The following is a 26,829-nucleotide window of genomic DNA, read 5'->3' as shown; positions in this document are numbered from 1 at the left end:
AATATTGAATAACATGATGATCTTTGGGTCATCATGGTTTGTCAGAGCTGTTTATAGCCAAAGTCATAGCAGCATTATTAAAGATTTAGAGAAACATATTGATGGAGGCTTGTATGTAACAATCATAATTACACTTTCTGCAATTAATCAAACCTCATTACCTGTGACATTACCGGAGTAACTCTTGTGTTAAAGGTCATCCAAGTGTCTGTCAGCCCCAACATTCATATTCGACTCGAAACGGTGTCATTTAGTGTTTTTAGCCTAAATGATATTCTCCTGTAAGCCCCGTTCCATTCCATGTGCGTTAGCATCGCTACTTCCGATAGTGGACCTTTAGTCTTAAAACACGGTGTAAATTACCTCTATTTGAGTCGAATATGAAGATCGGGGCTTGCGGACACTTGGATGACACCACAAAAGCAGAATGGAGGCATGTTGTGTTTATTTGTTGTTTAAAATTATAATGAATAATTATAAAATAATGAAGAATTGTGACCAGGCAGATTTAATCACTGCAGAAATGGCATCAGGTGAAATTGAGGTGAAATCTTTCAGGCCAACACTTGAATTAAATTATTATTTTGTGTCGGCTTCAAACGACAGAGTAGACGTTTTAAGATTTGAACAAAACTTCACTGAAACTTAATGAAGGCTTTTGTAATTATTACCTCAGGTGATGCAAAGCCTAAATATTCCCAGTCCCACGTTCCGCCAGCGAAACTGCAAGTGACCAAGACACAGAACATTTATACAAATGTGAGTAACTTTAAGTATTTTACACTTAATTACTCTCATTTGATCATTTCAACTGGATCAGTGATACAGTTTCTCTCTTCTCTAAAGATTAGTTTGAGCTGCATGTCTGCATGTTACCTGCGTCTGGGGGCCTCAGGAGAGTCATTGGGGGCCACTCCCCTGGCTACTGATGCCAGGAACTCCAGCCTCTTCTGCTCTACCAGACACGCCGCACGGATGATCTTGTGACGCGGCGTCCTCAGGTAAGGCCGATTGACTTTTTGAGCCAGATCCTCAGTAACCATCTCTAAATCAGTCTGAGGAGAGAAACACAGTTGGCTGAGAGATCTTTTGGGTGGTTGTATTGTCTGAATGCACTTAAAGTTTAACTTTATGTCTTGCAAAATAATTTATTCCAGACTGAGATGTTCAAGGACAAAGTGACTTAAGAAGTAGTCCTTTAAGCGAACTACTTTTACTGCTACTTTGTATTATCAATCAATTTTATAAGCTTTTAAAAAAATTATAAGAGCTATTGAAGCCTTGCATGGTCATTTTACAGTATTTGAAAAGCCAAACAGTAGCAGGTAAATACAATTTGTGTCTTTCCCTGTGATTACAAATAATAAACACTAGATCTTTAAGTAAAAGCTGAGATGTGTAGGTATAATTGGGGAAGACTGTGAAGCTCATGAGGTTGAAAGCTTTAGTCCCACATCTTTAATGGCCCATACAAGACTGGCTGCTGTGAATACTTGTCTTTTTTCTCAACACTGAAACCTGCATAAGCTCGTAGATCTCTTTCTTTGTGCTTTTGGGCTCCAGAAAGAAGCCGTAAGGATAAGAGCACTTGAGGATGCGGCGCGTCTTCAGAAGCTCTAGGACAGCATCTTCAATGAAGGTCGTGTCAGGTGGTCCTCCTTCCCCTGGGAACAAGAAGTAGAGTTTCAGTATCATGACTGATCTCTAGGGGCCTGGGAAACAAGGAACTGTCCTGGACGAAAATAGGAGAAACTACCTCCTGCAGAGCCAGAGAGCCCCTGTCCCTGCCTCAGTCCCCCAACATTTTTCTACTGATGTGCAAGCTGCCATTTTAGACCTACGCATGCACAAGCGAAACCGAGTATTTGTATTAACATCAACTAGGCTGAAATTTTTTTTCAGCACTCTATGATTACAAATAAATACACTGATGGCATATATACATATATATATATGTATGTATATATGTATGTATATATATATATATAAAATACATATATATATTATATATGTGTATGCGCATAAAGGACCCAACCAAGTTTATCCACAGAGCACTTTCTTATTGTAACTTAGACACATCTGCCGAATAATAACTAAGGCCACTGTTGTTAATACATTATTGAAACACCTTGTGTTTCTTCTCCCTCCTGCACATGTCCCAAAGCTCAGTATCAGAGGACCAGATTAAGATGTGTCTAATTGTGTAATGAAGAGTGATACTGTTGTGGCTGACTGCTGACTCACTTCCACTCAGGGCTCGACTGAGCTGCTCCATCTTCTCTTTGGCTGTTTTTAACAAGCGCTGCTCCAGCTATTGTGCAGAAGAAAGAAGCTGTTTTATGTGTGAATTATTGGATAAAAACGTCTTTAGAGAACTGTTGGACTTAGCACTGAAGAGAATGCCAGAATATGAGGCTAAATACATTTAAAAGGTGGGAGCAGTAGACTTCTTTTATCAAGGCATTGTGATGTCTGATTATTGCTTCCATAACAAGCTGGAAAAGTAGGACAGTCTCTCCAGTATTATTAGAGATGTGCAGAAAACAGAAATATTGAACATTTGACATTTGCAGGCATGTGCCAGTTTACATCCACTGCATGGCTGACTCTACATTATACAAAGCAGTTATCACATCATTAGAAGGTAAAGTCAGAGGTGGTTACCTGATAGCTGTGCTCATGGTTCTTGAAACGTGTGTAGTAGTGCATAAAACGGTCGAGTTCCTGAAAGCTCTTGTGTTTCTTCTCTGCCTGAAAAACCATGATGAAACACCAGTCACGGTCAATAAACCCCTGAGTGTTGTTCCCCCTCACAGACGTGTGCAGGTACTCTGGCTGAGAGCGGCCCAAATAAGTCCAAATAAGTGAGCAGTGCCACAGGTGAAATCAGTGCTTGTGATTGGGAGGAACGCTGGTGCAGACTTAGAATGAACTTCTTCTTTTCAACTTCTGACGAAGGTACGTGGCCTTGACGAAGGTTGGTTGTGTGTACATGTTAAAGTGTTCTCGCTTATTTAAGCTACATATAGTAAATGTGTAAGCACACAGACAAGCGCTACCCTTCGACATTTTCAAATATCTGTTTGTTTCAACATACTTTTTCTCTACAAAAATTCCCTTGGACTAATGTTTAAACCGAACTACTAATCTTGGTGCTGTGTTACACCATCATGTGTTTTGCTTCTTTAGGTTGAGCATTAAGAATGAATTAAATGTGTTCAAGGGGAACTCCACCAATTTTACACATTAAAGTCTGTTTACAGGTCTTAATAAAACAAGAAGGTTTTCTGTGGCACCAGAAATTCACATTTTTCTGATTTGATAAACTTCCTGGAGTGAAGTCATTTAAGGTACCACTGGGGCTAAAATTTGAGTTTGTAAGATGATGAGAGCTTGCTTTTAATTTCTGCTAAAGACCCAAGGCTACATTGCCCTCTACCGGCATAGAACATCCAAATCGCCGGCCAGACGGTCAGATGTCGCATTGTGGATGATGTAGTATACAAGAATGTGTGGGAAAAAACTAATTTGCAACATTGATTTTGATCCTCTATTTAAAAAGTGCCTATTGTGAGCCAGATAACTTAACTACACTGATGGAGTGCACTTTATATTAAGAAACAAACTGTATTTAAATTAAACTCTTTCTTGATTACTACTGTCACGTGCTGCTTTGATTGGACAGTAAACTAGGCCAAAACATATGATGAACACCATGTTAATCAACTAAAGCCATGCCGTATGTGTGTGTGTGTTTGTGTGTACCTCTTCAGTCATCTCCTTTGACTGCTCTTCCACCTGCTGGATGACCTCATAGCGGGTGCAGCGATAGTAGCCTCCTGTTGACGAGCTGTGCTTTTTCCACTCCTCCAGACAGATCCAGCAGAAGTCATACTTACACTACAGGGACAGGATGAAAATATGAAGACTTCAATCTGCTGTGGTCAGCCATCACATCTAAACTGGTGAGCCAATTACAAATACCAGCGACTGTATAATGAGGTGATTTTTATTTTATGATACTTAAAGTTAATGTGTGTCTTCTATCACTGTGTCATGGTATGTGAAAATGTCTGCAAACACACACATGGTTTATGTTAATTTTCACAGGATTATTCCCCCAAAGTAAAAAGACTGACAAAACATAGTGTAACTCCTCTGATATTATTTAGCTAAGACTGATTAAAACAAAATCTAAATCAGCTTTGTGCTTTCGGTCATTCATGGCTTGAATTCTCCACTACATTGTTAAGGTCTGCATAGAACCATATCTTTATTAAAAGCAAAGTAACTAAAGACCTTTTCTCGCAAGCTTTTAGCTAGATCAAAGCATGCTGTTTAAGGTCATCTGTATTATTATTGTTCCAATTTAAATAATCGTAGATTCCTTCACATCCTATTCCCATTTTACTGGAATACCTTCTGAGACAATTTTCTTTATGTAGCGCATTGATTCTATACCTGTTATGAAAACCCTCCATTCATTATCTATACCTATTATCTTTTGAAGAAGGAGGAAGCCAATCTCAGCTGACACTGAGCAAGTTGTTGTATGAAATGTGCAACACAATTGAACTTGACATTAAACCCAGTAACCCAGGACTCAAGATCTACTTGCTTGTCTCAAGCTTCTTCCTAACGAACAGCAGAGCAGTTGTTTGAACCTAGCAGTGAATCCTGAGCCTGCTGCTGCTAGAAGGCAATCAGTCTACATTTGAGATCAGAAATTCCTATTGCGTAATGTAGAACAACAAAACACTACAGCCCCTCAAATCCACAGCTTATTTGGGTGTAAGTGATTTTGCTCCCTGTGCAGCAAGTACTTCCGTGAGGGACAAGTTAGCCTGAGCGACACAAAACCCTAAAGGCTGAGACCTCTGTTGTCCTGGAAACACTCTGCTTATATGGTACTTCAGAAAAATCAATGAACGGGAGGGGGGCATAAATGGAAGGACACAGAGACACAAAAAGACATTGTGTGAAATGGAGAGACTTAAGATAAATAAGTGTGAGACTGCACTGGAGGGAAGGAAATGGCAGCGAAAAAGACAAAGAAATGTTCCTTGGCAACACTGAGTCCTATGTTTCCAAGCAACAGGGGTAAAGCCATTTTTAATGGATAATAACAGGTCAAGAGTCTGAGCCCTCTGTGGCCTTTCAGCTTGTGAAAGCTGCTCCATCTCTCCCAAACTAATCTCCATCTCTAGTCAGCCTCTTTAACCAGGACACAGACAGTGACAGGGCTGTCACAAAGACAAAAGGAGTCTGCTTGTGTGACTGCACTGGGCTGCTTTCATGGCCTGCCCTCCAGCAACAGTGTTTGTTACAGATACACAGTCAGGCATCATGACTGTGCGATTATCAGTCTCACACTGTCTGCCTCCACCACTCAGCGAGTGTCTTTTTATCTCCATCACCTCTGTTTTACTCTCTGTTGTCCGTCTCAGTCAGAACGAAGCGCCTGACTAAGTACAAGGCTTACTGGCTTCCCGGCTGTTTGATGGATTGTTTGTGAACATGACAGTATCATAAGCAAACGCTTGTAAAGTGAATTTTTAAAACAACTGCAAAATGCCAAACTTGATTCATAGCAGCTTAAATGTGATCAGGCTCCTTTTCACCTTCACAACTATATCACGACACAAGAACAAAAGAGCATCTTACTTGTTCAAGTCTATAGAATAATGTTAGCAAGACACATCACAGCCTGACCATAAGACCATATCAGGAACATAAGAATTCACCCATTGAGGATGATTAATATCTTGACAAGGACCAATGTGTTGCCTTTGAAAGACATGCTTTAATGTTTTATAAATACTTTGCTTAAGGGTGTTTACAGTGTGTCTCTATTCACAATTAATAATTTTCCACTCAACTGTTTGTTTACACAGAGCATATTATGGAGCCTACTAATACTTAGCTGTCCCATAATTGCACTATGTGAGTTATGTAAACTATTCTGTACCCACAGAGAAGAGCAAATCAAACAAATAACTAACATGAGGTTATTACACATAATGAACTCTATTGATTTCAAGATTTCGAAACCTTGTTTTGTACTTTTGATAAAACAACCAGATTTTCTAAAGCTGTTTAAAGGTTTCCCACTAAATAAAATGTAGCACATTGAGCTGATCAAAATCCCTGTGCTGAGCGCTAAGCGAGCAAGAAAAACAAGCAACCAGGCCAAAGGCTGAAATGTAACGGTAATTATTATCCTGCTAATTATCACCATTCCAGGGAACAAGAATTGATGAAAAAATCAGGCTTATTTAGGAGACCGATATCTTAGTGTACAATTTAGTGTTGCTTGATTGAATTTGAGGGAAGTGTTTGGCCTTGGTAGAGGGATGCACTCTACTTAGTGTTAGTCTCGTTTTTCATTTTATTTTGACTAGCTGTGACAAGCATGTGTAACAACTGCTTATTCAGGTAGTTCCCCCAATTAGAAAACAAACTACTCAAAAATAGCCCATGAGATAAAATTGTCAGATAATTATGAATTGCATTAGTAAGACAGATATGTGAAATTTCTCAGACAAACTGACCTTAGCACACTGCATGTGGTTGCAGCCCTCATTTTTTTGTATGGGGGACTTGCAGTTTGCACAGGGCTTGGAGTTACTCAGCAACCACAAGCAATTGGCTGCATCCTCGTAGGCTTCGCTTACACCCGCCACTTCAAAAGGAGGAGGGAGAGGTAAACAGAACAAATAAAGGCATGATGAGACAGAATAAGAATGGTTATTAACCATGGCATCTAAACAGGCCGCTGCACTGAGTGGGAAATTGTCCTGCCTGACTAATATGGATTGCTTATACATTTTGCTAACATCTCCCAAGACGCTCATGCATCCATCCATACTCAAAGAGAATAATTGGCTATTATCACAGCACCTCAGATGTGCTATTTGAAATACTGAGATAAAACAGAATCTAGGGGAAATGAAGTGGAAGATGGTCCCAAAACAGAAGAATTGTTTTTTATCTTCTGACTGTCACTTCAACAAAGTGGCATTTGGAAGCAACTTGGACCATCTTAAATAATCTATTTGTCTGCTCACAGTCCAATTACTGCTTCCAGACATTGCATACTTTCAATGAGAGGGTTGGTCTTTGTAATAAATAACTAATCATCAGTGTGCTGAATTTAAATTGGGTTAGCAATAAACAGTTAGTAATGATGGTTGAGTTCCAGAAATTTTTAATCCAAAACTATGACTTAAACCCAAAAAATCCAGGAAAGTGAGGGGAATGGCTAATAACCAAACTTCTCAAACTTCTTTAACAAATAATCACCAGGGGCCATATTCATAAACATGCTCTCAGAAAGCATGAAGCCTAAAAATGTATAGAAATGAGTCCCCCCTTATTACACTCCTGCGATGGTCACAGATACATCTTTTTATTTATTGATGGCTATTGGGACATAAGGAAGATTTCAAGAAAGAAGTTAAAAAGTTTTTAAACAACTTACCAACCCTACCTTTAGAAACAATTATCACCTGCTCTCATGGTGATAGCTGTTTTATTCATTTGCTTACATTTTTATACCCTGTTGGTAATTGAGTACTTCTACCTTCTATCTGTCTATTGTGCTAAGGATTATTGATAGTATAAATTATAAAATAGTTCAGTTTTCATTCATTTCAGTGATGGCTTGCCCGTCTATATAAGTAGCAGCGTTGGTTGGCATGTACTGTAAATCTACCACAGCAATGGGCAATAGAAGCAAGTAAAAGTACCAGAAAATCCAACTGGACACAGGTTTGTTTACTGTTAGCTAAATCAGCTCAGAAGCATAAAACCATTTTAAGAGGAAAATTTGGCCCCGGAGTTACAGCAAAATCCAAGAGGAAGTCATGAGATAATATATCTCAGCAGATCATGTCTCATTCCCTCTGGTTGTGTGCACCAGTGAGGAGTATAGAAAGCAGTAGTATGTGTTGCAGTGTAAAAGCAAGAGGGGAGACTGCAGCACACAAACATGATTCTTCACACATACAGGTGTTATACCACTTACAGTTGATAGCAAAGTTATCTTAAATAACTTAATAATACCATTTTCTTCGGCTTAAGAAACTCCAAAGCCTCTGAAAAGTCCTACTCCAAACAGATTTTCGCCTCAGGAGCACTCTCATTGCCCATTTTGTGCTTTTTGTGGCTTTCTCTTTCCTTAAGTGAGTCATATCGTTTTTTGTGCATGAAGAAGGCCTGCTGGGTAACAAAAGGCAAAGCCTGTGGTAAGAGAGGTAATATAAGAAAAAAACTTACCCCTTTAAAACATCATGCTCTTGTTTTATTTACAAAGATGGTTCAGTCTATCAGCTGGTTCATCCTGACTTTCAATACCTCACTCAGGCTCGATTGGTAGGGCAGAAGCGTCGCCATTGCTATTGTGGTTACAGTGTTAACATTTCTTACTCACTATAAATTTCAAATCACAAAGGAGTAGGCCAGCTGGCCAATCACAATGGGCTTCTTTTGGGAGATGGGCCAAGAGCTAAAACATGAAGATGATTTCAACGAATAAGATAACAAGTGACTCCGAAAAAACTTACAAACCCTACTCTAAAAGAGGCACAGAAGCAATGTACAGTACAAGACAAATACATAGTATGCTGAGCATTCCAGCATGTTAGACTTTATAAACCTGTAAATATGGCCTTTTAATAGCTAAGATGCTTTTCAAATAAAAATAAATAACTCAAACAGAGGACAAATTCTTAGAAAATGTCATAATTGTAATAGTTTTCACTTGGAGCAACTAGGAAGCTTTATGAATACAGCCACAAAAACTTTAACAATTTAGTCTAAAGGCTGAAGATAATGTAAGAATAGATATAAGTAAAAATGCATAGACTAAGATATTATTCCATTTCACATCATGTCTATGAAAAAGAGCATTAACTCAGATGTTTACATTCAGGTGTCTAAAATACCCAAACTATCATAATTGTCAATACTTACATTCTTCAGGCCTCATCTCACTGACTTCCTGTTGCCACATTTTCCAGGTCTCACAGTCACAGGGCTCATGCGCTTCACCTTGACACTCCCTGTAATACACACAGACAGATAAGGATGAAGATTGGAACTAGAATTAACTATTGAATGCATTAATACAATTAATATAAATTAAATTAAGCCAACTGAAAACAGTTTCATCAGAAGTCAAATTCATCGATCAACATCAATTGGACTTTTTGGCTGAACTGAATTCCTGCATTTAACTATTAAAGTTAGACCTGTGTCACATCCAGTTCCGTAACCAAACGTCAAATCAACAGAACATATGAGTATAAAGTATCAACTTGAATGGCACTCACTACCCCCGCCAAGGCCCGATAGTCCCCTTAAAAACAAATTTCACAAATGCATAGATATCAGTCCCCTAAATGTGCCAGATCTTTTTCTAACATTAATAAAGTATTATGAGTAAGAAGGTGACATATTCTGCTGATGTTGTGCAACATGTATCTACATGAGCAGGTTGTTGCAGCAATGTTGGCGGTAAGGGAGAGAGGACTGTCAAACTGTCACACCCAGGTTCCTTGTGGTCTGGGTGGGGGCTACCATAGAGTTGCTGGTGATAGTAAGGTCATGGGTGGGAGAGCCCTTCCCTGAAAGGAAAAGTTGCTCGGTCTTGTCAAGGTTGATTTTCAGGTGGTGTACAGACATCCCCTGAGCGATGTCAGTCAGACAAGCAGACATTTGAGCTGCTACCTGTGTTTCAGACTTGGGAAAAGAGAGAATTAGTTGGGTGTCATCTGCGTAGCTGTGGTAGGAAAAGCCATGTGCCAACAGAGCCGAGAGTTGGTGTACGTAGAAAAAAGGAAGGGGACCCAGAACGGAACCTTGAGGAACCCCAGTAGTGAGTGAACAAGATTCTGACACAGATCCTCTCCAAGTTACCCGGTAGGTACGGTCTTTGGGGTAGGATGTGAGCAGGGAGAGTGCCAAACAGAGCCTCAGACACCCAGATCCTGAAGGGAGTAAATAAGGCTCTAGTGGTTCACTCCTTTCACAGCAGAAAGGTCTGGAAGGATGACCACAAAGGAGATAGAGAGGCTGCTCTAACAGTGTGAAGTTGCTCAGTGGGCAAGGAGGGCAGTCTCAGTTGAGTGGCCTTCTTTGAAACCAGACTGGTGAGGTTCAAGAAGGTATTTCTGGTGAAGAGAGTTGATTAAAGATAGCACTACAGACCTGTAGAGAATAGAATAGTTCAGCAGTTCAGAAACATAGGCAGTGCTTTTGATGTGCTTGTTATTGCTCTGTTCTGCTCTTAACAGTTACATTTCTACGTTATCAGACTGGAAAATCATTTTCCTCATACTCTCAGGTTTCTTGAACTGCTGTTTGGCAAACTTCAAGCACCCTGTTCTACGCCTTTTACTCAGAGATGGCTTTCACCAGCCACTCTATCATTTAGAAATGGTCGATGGCGGGCTGTTTTTTTTTGAAGAGATGGCTGCCAACAGAGCCCTCTCTGAAAATGACCATTCTTTCCTGTTTACTGGGTTTGACAAGACAGCAAAATCTCAGAAGTATCTGGGTTATTTTAGTCTTTTTCTGTTTCACAATGAGCTCGCACTTTGGAGCAATTATATTAAAAATAACAAATTATCAAAACATTTTTCTATTTCATCATATTGGGGCAGTGTGTAAATAAATTGCAAAGAAGGTGGATGTGTTGGTTCACACGCAAACATAGACAGACCCTCGTAATGTTTTTAGTGTTTTTCCATTACAATTAACATCCTATCTGTCTTCTCATCAGACTGAGAAAAATGTATTCTTGGCTTCAAATGTTTTGTTTTTAATAACCTCCATCATTTCATCATCATCAAAACAGGGGCCGTTCTAAACCTGCCTGTTTTGAAGGGGCTGTTTGCAACTTTCTTTCAGAAACTGTGTAAGTGACCTCCTTTACTTGCCACTGCAAAGTAAAGCAGGTGAACTCAGGTTACAGAACACTAAAGGAAAGTTTTGAAACTAGAATTTACGTTAACGTTAACATTTCCAAATCAAAGTGTGTGCACTTTACTGACCAGCAAAAGAGGTGGCCTTTGCCACAATCTACTGCAGGGGCACGAAGAAGGGGGAAAATATGCGGGTCTGAGGTAGAGGCTCCAGGACCCTGGGTGTTGAGTCGCACAGCCCTTTCACACCCTGCCACAGGACACCAGCGGATTGCTGGATTATTCTCCACAAATGCCTGTAACAGAAGAAGAGAAGAGTTACATCAATTGGCAATTTTACAGGAACTGTAGATACACTTTTAGGGTGACTGTATTATACTTAAATCATCCACATAATTCTCAGTTGAAAATCAAAATAATTTGTATTTACACCTATTTACTTTCTACAGGTTTGCCTTTGTGCACAGACAAGACATCTGAAAGAAAACAAATACTGATAAACATATTAACCTCTGTTATAATAATCTCCTACACTATTAAAGTTGTTTATTTAGTCCAGATCTTTAATTCAATAACTGTAACAGGTCATAGATGCCCCCCTATTTTCTGAGTAAAACAAACATTAATGTGATGGCTGTGCCAGGTTAAATAAGAAAATGTTCGTGTTTCCATGGCAACTCATATAGGCTGTTTACTTAGTAGAGGTGTGTATCTCTTAGATTTTTCGAGTAGGCACAGTTACAGCATGGAAATAATAGTTGGCTGGTGATGTTGAGTGACGTGCTTCGAAGCTATAATCAGTTCTGCACTGAAATGAAGTTCACAATGTTCTGTTCTCTGCGGTGTGAGTTCCCAGAGAAGGAAACTCTGACATTTTGGTAAGATTAATAAATAATCTTTACTTTGAAAGTAGGGGTGTAACAATACATGTATCTGAACTGAAAATTTCCGTTATGGGACTTTCAGTTCGTTACGCACGTGTACCAAACGAATGCAGCGAGTCCACATGCAGAACTTATTTGTGTGCCTATGGGTCTCAAATTCCGAGGGACCACTTTAGCAAAGGACCGAATGTGCTGTCTGCTCGTGGTCATGGTGACCGAAGACTAACAGGAGTTTGAAGACCCTTCCTCATAATTTAAGGCCGATGTGTGGGAACACTTCAGTGTCAGTCTCTATAATGACTGACCAAAAAAAGCCACATGACGTCAGTGCGCAACTGCTATCGGACACGTAGCTGGTAGCACATCGAACATGCCAACTCATTTGAAACGGCATCACCAGAGTGATGTCCACTGAGATTGGAAATAACACTAACATTAGTGGGAAGTAAAGCAAAAAACAAGTTCAGTGCAAACCCAGCTCCCCACGTCATTAAAGCTGCTGCTTGCAAATAATTCAAACCGTGTCAAAGCAATAATGAGCCTCATAGGTGTTTTTATAGCAGCGGACATGCAACCGTTCTCGGAACGCATGGATCAAACTAACACTTAGGTAATTGAGCCCCATTACAAAGTTCCCTCTACTTAGCATTTCAGCCAGCAACTCACACCAGCCCTTTAAAAACCTCTCTCCCTAGCGTGAGATTTTTCTCCACAGCAGAGACATGTTAGTGCCAGCAGGGCATCAAACCTTCTGCAAACAATGTGGACAGTTTTTTTTTAATAAAAGAAAATGAAAATAAATATATTTAATAATGATAATCATACAATACAATAACGGTGCTGTTTAAGTACAGTTGCTTTTCTACATGCTGCACCTTAATGGATATTTATTTTACTATTTTTATTTATTTATTTATGAGAGTGTTATTTTACTTTTTTTAAAATTACTTCGGTAAGAAAGACACAGCCACAGTTAACCAGGGTTGAATAAAAAGAAATAAAAAATCTGTTTCATAATTTCTGTTCCTTGTTTCTGCTGTACTGAAAACGTGCCGAACTGTGAACTCATTTTTGTGTACCGTTACACCCCGCTACGTTGAAAGTGAACTACAGGAGTCAAGTGTTTATCACTCGAGGTGCCACTGTGATTTGAATATTTTGTGCAGTGGGATCAGCGTTAAAGAAATCGGTTCATTGTGATCACATCTGTGTTTTTCATCTGATCTGGCTTACCTTGATGTCAAACTGCAGGTATCGCCTGTCCATCTCTCTGGACACCACACTCTCTATGACTTCAACAGGTACTAGCTGGTAGCAGTCAAACGCTGGGCAGAAGATGTTATGGGCTTCACCCTCTTGGATCTTTAGATTTAGAAATCTGTGAAAGAATGTAGACATTGCAGTAAGCTAAGGGTGGTGGATATCCCAAATGTACTCAGTGTATTATAGCTTGGATGCAGTAAAGGACTATAAGGTGAAGGAATGAGCTTTAGCTCTCTCCCTCACAAAGACACAGAAAAAACATACTTGTACACAAACTCGCTTGCCCATCTTGAGTACTCTCCTGGGCAAGTGTATGTGATATATAAAGGTGAGACATGATTTTGTGTCAGAAGGGGGCAGGGAGAGGGCCTGGAGAGAATGAAAGAAGGGATGTGCCAAAGAGAGTCTATACATGTTGAGTTCAGGAGCAGTGATGGAGGATGGGAGCAAACAAACTGGTTTAGAAAAGAAAAAGCAGTGGATGCATCATCCCTTGAACAAACAGCAGTTATCTGTGAAATATGCAGCAAAACTGAAGGAAGCAGCCAGTACCACAAATTTGTTTAACGATTTGAAATTCCACCCCCTACCGAACACAGAATGCCTGAAACTCTGTGTCCACATCTCCCTTTGATGCATATATACACACCACCGTGATTACTAGGTGGTTACTTTTTATGCCACAAGTGATACCAATATAACCAGAAAAACTGCTCCACAAGCTGTACATATTGATCCATTGTCATATAGAAAAAAATCATTTCATTGAATATGACTATTCTAAGCTTACATTTTGTTTGCTTCTTTCCTGACAGTAGCATAGGTTAGGGTTACAATGTTTTAGAGAAAACATGCCTTTTAAACCTGGGGTGGTTTCTGAAGTTCAGAGGTTTAAAAGTCTATCTGCACCATTGCTTAGTTTGAATAAATACAGTTTTATTAGTTTTAGCTTAGTTGTAATTTCCACTGTGGTTTTTAAAATGCGAATACAAATAGAAACCACTAATGATTAAAAATAATATTTTAAAGCAGACATATGTTTAAGGGTCAACTGGAATCGTCATACTGATGTCATTGTATGCATCAAAACGGTAAATCAAGCTTGTCACTTAAATATAATTTATGTCCTATCTCCCAGCCTTCCAAAGAGCCATTGGATAAAAAGAAAAGCATTGAGGTTCAGTGGAAGTACATTAAGGACATAGCAAGTCAATCCACAGAACTTGCAGGCCAACATAGCTTACCCTTCCCAGCATGCTCTGCAGAACTCGTGGCCACAGGACATGTCAACAGGTTCTTCGAAGACAGAGATGGAAGACATGCAGATTCCACACTGTAAGACAGAAGAAAGAAGATACTAACTGGTTAAAGTACATTTAGTTAATTAAACATACAATAGAAATGGGTTATTCGTAAATCTCTCTGACACAGTTTTCTGAAATGTAACAAACAGAGAATAGGCTGATAAAGCTATCTTCTATAGCTATAGATGATGACATCTCCATGGTGTGTTGTTTACTAATTAAGTACTAATCATCAGATGTATTGTATTCACTCTTAGTGCATCTTGAGATACACGGATACAAATTATGACATTATATCATCACTATAAATATTTTTCTTCCTCATGTTGTCTTCCATTTTTCCATGCATATACACACACACGCCTTGTTACAGTGAAAGACATACTCTCACAAAAGATACAACGGATGCAGTGTACTTGAACAATGTAAGTATTGACTTGAGGAAGAGCAAAATGCGACATAATCAACTGTAACCTTTAAGCAGGCTCTGGAGTAGACCCAGTCGATGGGCCCAGCTCAAGTCACGCCCTCTCAGAGCCATGACAAAAGATAGTGTCAGACAAATGGAGCTGGTAATTTCTCATAAAGCAATTGGTAAATCAAGTGTGTCAGCTTCAGCTATCATCTATCAGTTCACATTCTGAAAACAGTCGATTGAAACATCCACCAAAGGTTAAATGATCCTCTGAAGAGATTGGATACGTCTAATTTTCCCCACAGATGTCAATGTCTTGAAACATCCTGGTCAACAATGTCAGGAGTAAAACCTTATAAAAGTAATGAAAATTATGACCACTACAATACAGTTTTCAGTATTGATTACACAACTAACTGTTTACAAGTATCACAGCAAGCACAACCACTCAGGTTTTGGATGTTAAGAAGCTTGTAATAAAGCAGTTTTTTGCAGGTGTCACACCGTTTAGTTACTGCCCACAAACTGGAAATTGACCCATACCTTCAGAACAAGCTCTAATCAGATGGCACGAGAGTGAACTTTGCCCTTCTATGCTGCTGACCTCCTCTGGGACACTGATTGTTATCCAGCAAACTTGACACCCTTGTTGGCAGTCTTCAAAACAAATTGCCAGCAGCATAAAATCAGCTAAAGGCCAGGGGCCTCATTTGAGATCGATAAAAACAAACTTGACGGGACAATGTGCACACCCTTATGGGAACTCTGATCCATGTGTAGATGAGGAAAATTGCCAACACAGATGGTGAGGTGGCAAATTGAGATTAGAGAGAGAAATTAAATGTGGGAGAGGAAAAGTTATGAGGCCTCTTTCACTTCATATCACACATTACTTATAGAGCCACTTAATCATGAACATTCAAACCAGCAATGTGATTTATACTTGTGCTAGTGAGCCATAATGATTTCATAAGCATCTTTCTACTGGAAAAGATATTATCCAACTGAAATCTCAAATCAATTTCTGTTCAGTGTTTCAGTCACAGTTATTATTATTATATAACATGTTATTAAGTCTAATTGATTAAATTATCAACATTGTTTATACAAATCTAAAATAACATGAAATAGCATTAAGAGCAGAACGTAGCTAGTTGTCAAAGTTCCCATGTTGCAGAAAATTAGATTTGCATGTATTTTCTGATTAAAGAGCAGGTCTAGGTGCTATGTAAATACTGTGAAAGTATCAAAGTCCTAAATCCACAGCATAGTCATCCCTATTCAGAAACCCTTAAAACGAGAAGTCAACTCACTTTGTGTTGTTACAACAGTCACCACCCTCAGCCGAGCACAGCCCACCCCAGACCTACTGTCCAAACTTACCTGATCTGGTTTCTCCAAGTGTTAAAATCAAATCTGCAAAACATTTTTTTCATCTCTATTAAGGACTTTTTAGTGTTTTGTTTGACCTGCTGAATAGATAATCCTTTTAACATTATTCTTCAAGCAACTGTTGGATTACTGTGTATACTTTATGAGTTATACTTGACTGAAAACCAGCTATTATTCACAAAGAAGACTGCTGAGGAAGAAAATTGGGATATCTCAGACAGAGTCAGGATAATGTTGCGAGAATTAAACGGGGTTTTCTGACTCCTCAGCAGCTGGGGGGCAATAGGTCTCCATTATGACCTTGCAGATATGCAGATATACAAACAGAGCTGTGGAGACATGAGGTTTTTGCTGCACAGTCACATTTCAATGACTCACGTAAGCTTGTTAAAAGCTAACTAAATATTAGTTTTATCTTTGTTTAACAAGTTGCTAAAATGTGACTGTACAGATCATATTTGGTATGGGTTTATGGTAGCTGCAGAGTAAAAGTAATTAGAGACAGCCACAGCAAGAGTCTCAGTTTAAATGTACCATACCTAGTTCAGTATCTTCTTTTCCACTGTAAATTCATTTAATGACTTCATGTTTAATGCAGAGGGTTGCATCATACCTATTTTACAGTCTACATTATTGGCCTGTTGAGCATTGCTTGCTAATAAAACTAATAACTAATAATATTTTTTAGAACATATTTTAATACTCTCCTATGTTCAGAGCTTGCCACATCATAAGTAACAAACCACTGGTTCTCTGAGGAGTAGAGGTTGTGCTTGTGTTTATATTGGTGAAGGAGAGCACTGGCATGAATGCTAATGATTACAAGGCTGAGAAATAATGCAGCATTATGCAGAAAGACAGGTGTGGTGGTGAAATTTTAAAGAATTCAGCAGAAACCCTTCAGGAAGTCTGCGGCACCATGGGGGCTCAATTGAAATAAACATTGTTGTACAGTTTTTATGGGCACACTGCTGGTTACTTTTAGTGCAGTTCCATGCTAGCTTTATCCTTGCTCAGGAAAACATGCTGCTCACTGAGGTGACTCATTCTGTGCTTCAATTTTATCTGATGGTTCTTCTTTGTACTCTGATGAGTAGAATTACATGACACACTGAAAATCTTCGTTCAACTTAAATTTCTTGAGAAAATTGAGTATATTGTGTAAAACTTCTTGGTCAAACGTGCATCCAGTGCAGTGTCACTATAGCTCCTTCAGACATGCACTGAACCCCGGATAATATCCTACAATTATCAGGGTATAAAAACACATTATCCGGAGAATATACCTCTAGCAAGTGGGCACATTGATGATGTGTCTAACAAAAGAAGGACGCAACTGAGAAAACTAATAGAATGCAGATATCTCGGGATGAGCAAGAGGTGCTATACATGTAGAAGACGCAAGTCATTAATCTGCTACGTCTGAAAATGTCTCAAATGACAAATATGAACCATGTCTCAATTAAGGAACTATGCACTCATTTCTCATTTGTCTTACAGATGAGGCTCAACACAGATGTGGCCTGTTAGAGAGTAAGCATTTCATTTTCTCTCTCTTGACAGAAAACCTCAAGACATCTCTCACCAGTGAAGACTCCTCATCAGCAGGTATGAGGCTGATTTGGTCGGGGGAGGAAATGGAGGAGCGGGTTGTGCGTGGCGTCCTGGGCGAGGGCAAGGTGTCCCAGGCATTGCAGCCACTTGGAGGTGGGTTGGGCATCTGTACCCCTGAGCGTTGGCAGCATTCCTCTGCATTGTTCATCCAGGCCTCTAAGAGCTGTTCTCTGTCCCAATCTGTTGCGAACAAGTAAAAACATAAGAGAAAGAACGGTTAAAAAACAAAAAGCATAATTTAAGTAAATTAGAACCCCTTTTGTTTTTTGTTTTGAACACATAACAAAGGGGCATGAATAACGAGTTTGGACAACAACCAAGAAAAAGAACAAGTCGAGTGTACAATGTAGTAAAGCCTGGTGCTTATTGATAAAAAGGCAGACTTTTCATTCAACACTTCTCAGCTAAACTCCCACTTCAGCAACACAAAATGTATTCACATGAAAACAGTTTGTCTCAGTCCATCCCATACATATTTACGACCAATGTAAGACTGTTGTGAGATTTGATAAGCGCGGTGCTGAATCCACCAAAGCTCACACAAATCCCACTCCAGTGGCAACTCTACCACATAAGCCTTTCAAACAACATAGACCTGCTGCCATCTGGTTTTCTCTTTCAGAATAGCTGTTTAATCTCATATTAGTGGAGCTAAACAGCTTTGAGAGTTTTTGAGTATAAATATTGAATGACTGGTGGACTGTGCTGGAGTCCAAATACTCTGACGAAAATGTTGCCGCCAATAATAAGAAACATGACCCGGTCAGCTGTGCAATTAGGCCATTATCAGCCTCAAGACACATTTCACCACCAATCAAATGGCTCAGACTCTTAATGGTCTCGTTAAGATAATGAATATTGCAACAATTTGCCCCATCTCCGTTCAATTAAAACTCATCAATGAGTGTGACCCTATCTTCATGCTTTTTAAAAGCAGTCTGAAATTAACATTTTCACATTTAGTGTTAAATATGAAAAATTAACTGGGAAATACAAATTGTCAGAAGTACAGATTGACAAGCTCACAGCTTGGCAAGTACCACCACCGTGATAAGAAAAAGACTCATGAAAAACGTTCGGAAGTGTAAAAATGTGTTAGGGTTTTTACAAGCAATTAATGATACATAAGTCCAAAAACCCTTCTCCTAGAGATTAACAACATTTCAAAACTTTCCATCCCTATTTAAGAGTGAGGCAGCATTCCCATGATAGGGTTGAATAAATATAGCATCATTCTGGGGTCACTTCCCCATCTCTAAGCTCCTAAAAGTATGTCCAATATGTAGCACAGTACACATGGCTCTACAGCCACTCAGCCATCTGAATCAGAGAGACGTGAATTTAAAGGCTGAAAATTAACCCCAATCCCTGACACATTTTTTAAGTTAACTTACAAAATCTGAAGTAGGATGAGATTCCCAAAGGCTTCAATCAAATCTCAACCATTTCTGAATATTAGAAGGACTTGATACACATTAATTTAGGTTAAAAGACTGAACAGTATCATATGAGCTATACATTAACATGAGCTGAACTGTGTGCATGTGAACAGAACGTTTCCCTGTGAATGTGGCTGTGTTAAACTCAAAGTGTGTAACTTGGCTTTTAATTCACTGCAACCATTACTTCACACCAATAGATTTAATAATGCAACTAAAATTTTACACCCTGTGTCACTCTAGATTTCAATCCCATACTTTATTCTCCTTCTGGCATTAAATCTACACCGCAAACACACACAGTTTGCTTAAAAGCAATCATGTGAGGGACAAAAAGATAAGCAGTTAATTTCAGACATATTGCATTGCTTTGCTTTCACATAATTTAACAACCTCGCTGTCAGTGTGCCACTACTTATTTAGGGTGGATAGAAATGAAGCTTGTGTTTAGAAATAAAAAATAACAACTGACACATAATATCTACTTTTTGCAATGATAAATGATTTAGCTCAAGCGGAAACCATCCCACTGAATGCTGTTTTAATAAGAAAAGAGTTGAAGAAATATACAAATCCCAAGATAGACAAAACCGCATCAGTGATAGCAATACAGGCAAACTAGCACAAGATAAAGAATGTGTGGTTCAGCTTGTTTGTGGATGTGCCTGTATTTCTTCCTCAAATATTTGGTGCAGGTCAAGCTCACTAAAACGTAATTTAGAGCATGTGACAATGACATGCTCCACTGAGTTCAATACAAGGTAAAAACTTTTTGATTGTGCTACTTTGAATGTATGGAAATCACTGGAGTGTGGCATGCAATTTACAAAAGGCCTCTTTCATACTCATACAAATAAAATATAAGACAAATTAATCATTAAATGTTTTCTTCCCAAGTAAACAGCAAAACCAGGGCTACACAAAGTGAAAAAACAACTCAAGGTTTCAAGCTTAAATTGAAACAGCAATGTTGGAAATAAATAGAATTTGTATTATCACTAAGCCACTAGGATGCTCCTATTGCCAGTAATTTTAATGACCAGCAGACTCAACCGTGTGAGTTAGTGTGTGTGTATCTTTGTGTGTTTAATGGTACCATGGGCACGTAGCAGTGCCTCTGCAGTGAAGAGGGGGGCCTGCAGCATGTCAGCTGTCTCCACTATCAGCATGTCCTTCAGCCTCCGTAGATCCTGAGGCCGCAGGCCCTCATATAGCTAGAAAAAAAGGTGGCAGGGGAGAAAGGACAAAGTGAGCATGGAAGGAGGGGATGATAAATAAGTTGAATGAGAGAGGAGGGAATGAAGGTAAGGGGGACAGAACCAGGAATTGAACAGGCCAAGTTGGCAAAGAGAAGTAATGAAGGAGCAGAGGGAGACAGATGGTGAGATCAGGGGAGGAGAAGGGGAAGGAATGAGGCAAAGGAGAGAAAAGAGGTATTAAAAGCAAATCAAATATAGATGAATTCAGATGCATGACTACGTCAGTGACTTATGATGATGGGAGTCACATGCCTTGAGGCAGGCTATTTTGTGTGACTAATGTGTGTGTGTGTGTGTGCGCGCGTGCGCGCACACGTGTGTGCGGGTGTATACACAACATTCCAGCATATTTTAAACGGTTCACCTGTTAAACACATGGGCCTAACAACTCTCAAAATATAATAATTTTCAGTTATAACTAATGTGTATAAAGTTTTAACGTTAAAGACCCTCAAGGGGGGGAAAAAACGTTTTTATGGGTCTGTAGGTCTGTATCAGTAACAATATTATACAAATGACAAAGGAAGTTCTGTATTGCTATCTTTGAGTGTTTTTTGTGTAGATATCTATATGAGGTTTTATCAATCATAAACAGTGGGGACTAAGTAGAAGAAGTTTGGGATACGTTTGTTGTCAGTGACACCAGTTGAGGGGAACAAACTGAGAGCTGTGTACCCACTGCCTCTTGGTATTTTATTCTCTACCTCTCTTCGGTCAAGGGCTGCGTACTCTGCCTCTATACCCTCTGCCTCAGGGGCAATCGAAAAGACCATCTGCGACTCCAGGCACAGGGCCAACTCCTTGTGGTGCTGCTTCTCTGCACAGTCACATGGAGTCTCGCGGTTTTCATTCTCCGCAAACAGGTCCGCCTCTCTCTGCACCAGGAACTGAGACAGAGAAAACAAAGGGAAAAATCTGTGTTAAAATCATGGACTGGTTAAATATGCATATTGAAACACATTCAATTAAATAAAAGGTGGAATACCACTGACTATGATTTTTAGGTAGTATAATATATGTCAATCATTTTGATTTAAATTACTAGGAACAATTTCAACCAGTTTGTGCAAGTAGAAGCAGAGACAAAGCCTCTTTTTGACTGTGATGCTTCTGAACAAAATGTACATAAATATATTTTTTTCACAATTCAGCTGAAAGAGAGTGATTTGATTTCTTCTGTTCTCCATTGCAAAAGACTAAGTACTCTAATCAGACTGCCTGGAGGTCCTGAGGACACACAGCGGCAAACCACTTTCACATCATCTGGAATTGTCCACAGGGTCCTCAAGGCAGTTTTCAGGATGGGAATCTATTTCACTTTTAAAAGCATGAACCTTCGCAATCTTAAAGAACTGCATAGTGCAAAGTGAGATAAATATGTGCTGCTTTAGCAGTAGACAGTTCTATATCAGTATACATCTCATACATATTCATACTTTTCTTGTGAAATTCTAGCATCACCAAATATTTGTCTAAAATGTTAATTTCCATTTTGCGACAATTTAAAAAAAAATGTATGTAGAATTCCTGTCTTTCTATCATCATGTAGGCCTACATCCACATGTTGATATTTTTAGCTGTACGAGTTGCACATTGCACTTTGATAGACAGTATGCCACTGAACAGTTTTTCTGGGAAAATTTAAAAATAACAAACTTACACAATCATGAATCATGGAAATGAATGCTATAGCACATTGTTTATCTATGATTGGTTGTGAAGCCATAGTTGAATCCAACTTATGTTCGTATTGTAAACTAAATTCTTCATGAGGATTACACAGCAAGGTTTTATACAAACTCCTTTTCAAAACTTAACTCATGGTCTTAACAAGGACAGATACTAAGAGAAACCCCATGACAGCTTAATTTATCTGTCTGACGTTTATATGGGATGCATTCTGCCCCAGGGATTAATAAAGCTGTTCTGTGCTGCACACTCTCTTCCCAAAACCCACCAGGGAGGTCTTTGATCACACTTAATGGAATGTATGTGAGCCTGCAAATTACTGTCCCTTACCCAGGGTCGCGACTGGATCTAACATGAGGCCACACACGAGCCACAACACTACAAATATTCACAGCAGGAAGAGGCAGATTATGAATAATCTATCTATCTCCCTTACCCTTTATCTTCCTTCCACTCAAATTGCTCCCTGTCTTGGTGAGACTCTTGAGACATTGATCTAAATCTAAAATCTAATACTTGTGGATATTTTACATGAGCACAGACTGAAAAATACCCACAGAGTTTTGTAATCTTACCTCCACACAAGTCTTCATCCCTGAGGCAGCAGCATAGTGCAGGCAGGTGTTTTTCTTGTTGTCTGTAGCATTGACATCAGCACTCTCATACTCTCCGTGATCCAGCTTTGCCCCAGTCCATGCCAGGATGATTTGTAGGCATTCAGCCCGACGCTGTTCATCTTCGTATGGCCGCGAGATCCGAGGCTGCAGTGCCCCCTCTGAGATCAGGATCTGGGGCCCCATGCAGAGAAGGTGCAGAGATGTCTCATTGTGCACATTACGCTTGTTAGGATTTCCATCTTTGCTTAAGAGAAAAGACCTGACAGAATAAGACAAGGACAGGAAAAACTGTTGAACATTTTAAATATTATACTTACTAATATTTGAAATTAAATATATAGAATTGTATAGTAGCAACTGTGCGGTCGTGTAAATTGAAATTGTCCAAATCAGTCTTGAATCTCTGAATTTTGGAGCTTTAGGTTAAAAAAAATATCAGAATCGTATTTATCAATCCTTCCATCTACCCAGAAATATACTGTATTTTGCTTCCATTTGAATTTATGTCACCTGCTGCCATTTTTCACACACCCCTTGCATTTTTTAAAGCCATGCATGAATGTAAATTTAGCAAGCCTTAAATTTGCGAATACAGGACAGGGCCTGAGAAAAGACAAAGACAAACACATGCAAGGCTGTTAGCTTGTCGGGTGGGAAGCTCTTGGAGTTCCATCCTATTTCAACCCAGCATGTCGCATTCCTGAGAGCTGCTAACAGATGGCTATGTGGAGAGACAGATGGGGCAGAGCTATATGAAGTTGAAACATGAAAAATGGGCTCTTACGATGCAGCAATAAGGTAGTAGATGGGATCAGTTGATCATCAATACAGTTCTAAAAAGGAAGAGGAATGCTGACAGCGATCCTGCTAGGCTGAAAGGCTAAAACACAGGCAATAGAATTAAATATTTAATTTATCAAAAGGATCTGTAGCGACAGCAGTTGACTCCTGCATCTATCAACTGAAAAGAATACATACACTTTTTTCCCTAAATAAAAGAAGCCAGTCCAAAAATGTGAGACTCTGAATGTGTGCATATGTCTGCTTGTTTGTTTGTTTTAGTTCTGGCTACATCCTGACCTGAGTAGGCGTGTCATTGCGTGCCGGGCAGCATAGTGCAGTGGAGTGTTGTGCTGGTAGGATTCTCCGTAGGTAGAGTTGGGATCCAGAGCCTCCTTGAACTGTGGGTTACTCTCATAGAGTTGGCAGGCAAGCACCTCATCCCCATTGATGAGAGCTTTACGGAACTTGGTTGCCGTGTTCCCCATCTTTTCTACTGCTGTGGGTTCAAGCTCTGACTGACACAGCAACCTCTTGAGTCGTCTTCAACCTGCTTAAGCCCAATTCACCAGCATACTGAAGGTCCTAAAGAAAAGAAGAAAAATAAGGTTCAATTCCTTTACGCCTTTGTTTTTGTCCAACGACGCCTTGCTAGAAGAAAAATAGTCAAACTCAAATATAGCCAACTAGTATTTCTATCACTGTTTCATGAATAGCAGCCCTGCTTCTTAAAGTATTAATCACTTCCTCTCCCTCTCAACCGCAAGGATGAGACATGCAGCTCCAAGGTTGCACAGTCTGCTCTGCCACAAGCCTGTGTATGCATCACCACTGCGCTGTATACCACCTCCTTGTGATTCTCTTTTTTTATTTTTTGTTAAGAATAACCCAACATTCTGCCAACAAGCTCACACAGAGAGAAGGACAAGACTTCCTCTGGCATCACCAGGTGCTTCCGCCTCTCCTTGCCAATGATGCCCATCCTACTGAGGCAAGGAGTCATTGTGAAGCAAGAGATCATCCACTCAACAGCAACATGCAGCAAGTCAGCATTTCCCTTCCACCAGAGCACCATATGGTCATGACTGTTTGGTCAGTGTGATGCTTTATGTATTTTTTAGTGAGCTGCAGCACGAATACATAAATACGTCATTTTCCACAGCACAGGATGCAATATTTCATGATACTAAAATTCAGGAATTATCACCACCATTAAATCCTTCCACGTGATAATACCTTGATGTCAACATGTTGTGTACACAAGCAAAGGAGAAAATGCTCCATGAATGCCTCTCAAGATGACCTTATGTCCAGCTCTCAGTAGGTCAGTCAGTGTGACGAAAGGAAACGATAAGCAAATGTCGACAATTCACCTGCAGGTAAACTGACAATTTTCCATAGATTATGTAAACAGTAATATGTGGATGGGTCTGAATTGTTTTCATCTTATCAGCCAATACTTCATAAATAAAAGTCATCTAAAACTACATAACAGACAATTCCTGCATGTCACAGAGACAAATGGAAAACTTAGTTGATTCCAGGTATTTTTCATAACCCTCATTTTCACTCATCATAGTTGGAGTCAGTCACTCTCTAGCACAGTTAATATGATGAGCAAAACAGTGACTGTTTGTATGGAGAGCGATATTCAACAATTGACATTATTCTGAGACATTATGATTATGACATAAAGCAGTTGGTAACTGCCATAAATACTGTGAAAACTCTAATAGGATGTTATAATGCGTGTATAATGGTGTATACATAATACATAATTTTACTACGGGCGGAATTCTCCACATGCCTTGATTTGATTATTTCTTATTACAATGACCTTATTCATTTCAGAAATCAGAAATAGATGTTTACACGGCAGATGTTTAGACTATTGTCTAAACTGGGTTATTATCAGAATGTTGCTGTTTATATAAACATAATCATTGGCCACCCTCCAAACGGGGAAGTGATCTCAGACTTTCAGACCCCAGTGAAGATTTGGACAATAACGCCTCCTGCAGCGACTTCAGCTCTTTAACACCAGAACAATTAGTTTACATGTAAAGTCAAGTTATGAGCGAGTGCTCCCACGGTCCAGTCGTACACAGAGGCGGATAAATCATTAACTTAAAATTCAACGATCATTTTCCACTGTCAAGTTTCAGCTCTTTGAAAACTTTATGTAAAAATCCATTGTTAAATAAAGATAGCTGAAAGGGGGCTGGGCCAGAGTGGGACAGGACTTCCCCCCCCCCCCCTCTGTAACAGATTTATTATCTGTCACAGCTGATTATATATATTTGTATCCAACCACCCCATAACTAAATACTGTTTACTTATATAAACGTGTTTGAATATCCACACAGACTATACCTTTAAATAACACAACACTAAATGTTCATCACAGAGACACATGGCAGGAGTTCATTTGCAAATCAGTGTCAAGTTTGGGCCGTGTGAGGACAGATCCTGTCATAAACACACAACACAACATCCCGCCTCAGTGAACACACGTGTGAACACCTGATCTTTGAACACAGTTATATAACCTGGTAAACACGAACTACCGAAGCCCTCCAACTCTATAACTAATGAACTAATGGTTAACGACACTGTAACCAGGGCTAACTAACACTGAGGGTCCGCGGCTGAAAACAGGCAACATGTCACTTAGCTCCTCACTTGTCACTAAACTCCTGCACGCAGGCCTTTCCCCGTGTTGTGTGCTGTTTATCATCGTGGCTAGTTAGCTCCGCCTGATAGCCGCAGCGTGTTGCGTTAATGAACACTCCGCGATGTTACCTCTATGACGAGTGAACACATCCACCGGCTAAAGCGAGCTCAGGTGAAGTTAGCTGTACACCTCTCTTCAGAAGCTCCGGGGTTTATCACTCGACCCCCCGCGTGTTTAGCCGGTGACTTATTCACAACAAGAAAACACAACATCATGACGCTAGCATCTGCGTCGGCTAAAACGTCAGCGCATACGCTAGCGGCGCAGCTAGCGAGCTAACCGAGCTCCTGGCCAACTTAAGCTAGCACAGTTGATAAAGTCGCGGCGAACAACGAGTAACAAGTATTCGGACTCACACACACGGCGCATGTCGCTGTTTCTGTGAAGTGATCGTCAGCTGCTAACGTGACAACACCGGCTCTCTCCTGTGGCTCCCTGTGAATAATGGGATGTTGGTCCTGTCAACTACTCTGCTGCCTGCCCGTCGGGTTGCCAGGTGGAGGCGGAGAAACAT

General features: G+C 39.7%; 1 protein-coding gene across 2 annotated transcripts in view; it reads right to left on the bottom strand.

Moving 5' to 3' along the window:
• The window catches only part of LOC109632171 (ankyrin repeat and IBR domain-containing protein 1), a 34,978-nt gene extending 8,149 nt beyond the window's left edge, over window positions 1-26,829 (bottom strand). The window contains exons 1-17 of one of the 2 annotated variants that reach the window (XM_020091320.2): window positions 26,672-26,829; window positions 23,882-24,166; window positions 22,760-23,060; window positions 21,200-21,382; window positions 20,333-20,450; window positions 17,769-17,977; window positions 14,317-14,405; window positions 13,043-13,187; window positions 11,055-11,221; window positions 8,974-9,062; window positions 6,552-6,682; window positions 3,766-3,900; window positions 2,665-2,751; window positions 2,245-2,311; window positions 1,519-1,664; window positions 877-1,055; window positions 672-723 (exon numbers count right to left, since the gene is read on the bottom strand). In XM_020091320.2, the coding sequence (XP_019946879.1) occupies window positions 672-723; window positions 877-1,055; window positions 1,519-1,664; window positions 2,245-2,311; window positions 2,665-2,751; window positions 3,766-3,900; window positions 6,552-6,682; window positions 8,974-9,062; window positions 11,055-11,221; window positions 13,043-13,187; window positions 14,317-14,405; window positions 17,769-17,977; window positions 20,333-20,450; window positions 21,200-21,382; window positions 22,760-23,060; window positions 23,882-24,069 (2,286 nt within the window). In that variant the 5' untranslated portion in view covers window positions 24,070-24,166; window positions 26,672-26,829. Of the gene's footprint in view, window positions 1-671; window positions 724-876; window positions 1,056-1,518; window positions 1,665-2,244; window positions 2,312-2,664; window positions 2,752-3,765; window positions 3,901-6,551; window positions 6,683-8,973; window positions 9,063-11,054; window positions 11,222-13,042; window positions 13,188-14,316; window positions 14,406-17,768; window positions 17,978-20,332; window positions 20,451-21,199; window positions 21,383-22,759; window positions 23,061-23,881; window positions 24,167-26,383; window positions 26,514-26,671 lie in introns of those variants that run through there. The other variant, XM_069537169.1, reaches the window with a different exon arrangement.

Source organism: Paralichthys olivaceus, chromosome 13 (genome assembly GCF_024713975.1).
Source record: "Paralichthys olivaceus isolate ysfri-2021 chromosome 13, ASM2471397v2, whole genome shotgun sequence".
NCBI lineage: Eukaryota > Metazoa > Chordata > Actinopteri > Pleuronectiformes > Paralichthyidae > Paralichthys > Paralichthys olivaceus.
This window is presented reverse-complemented; position numbering and strand designations above follow the sequence as displayed.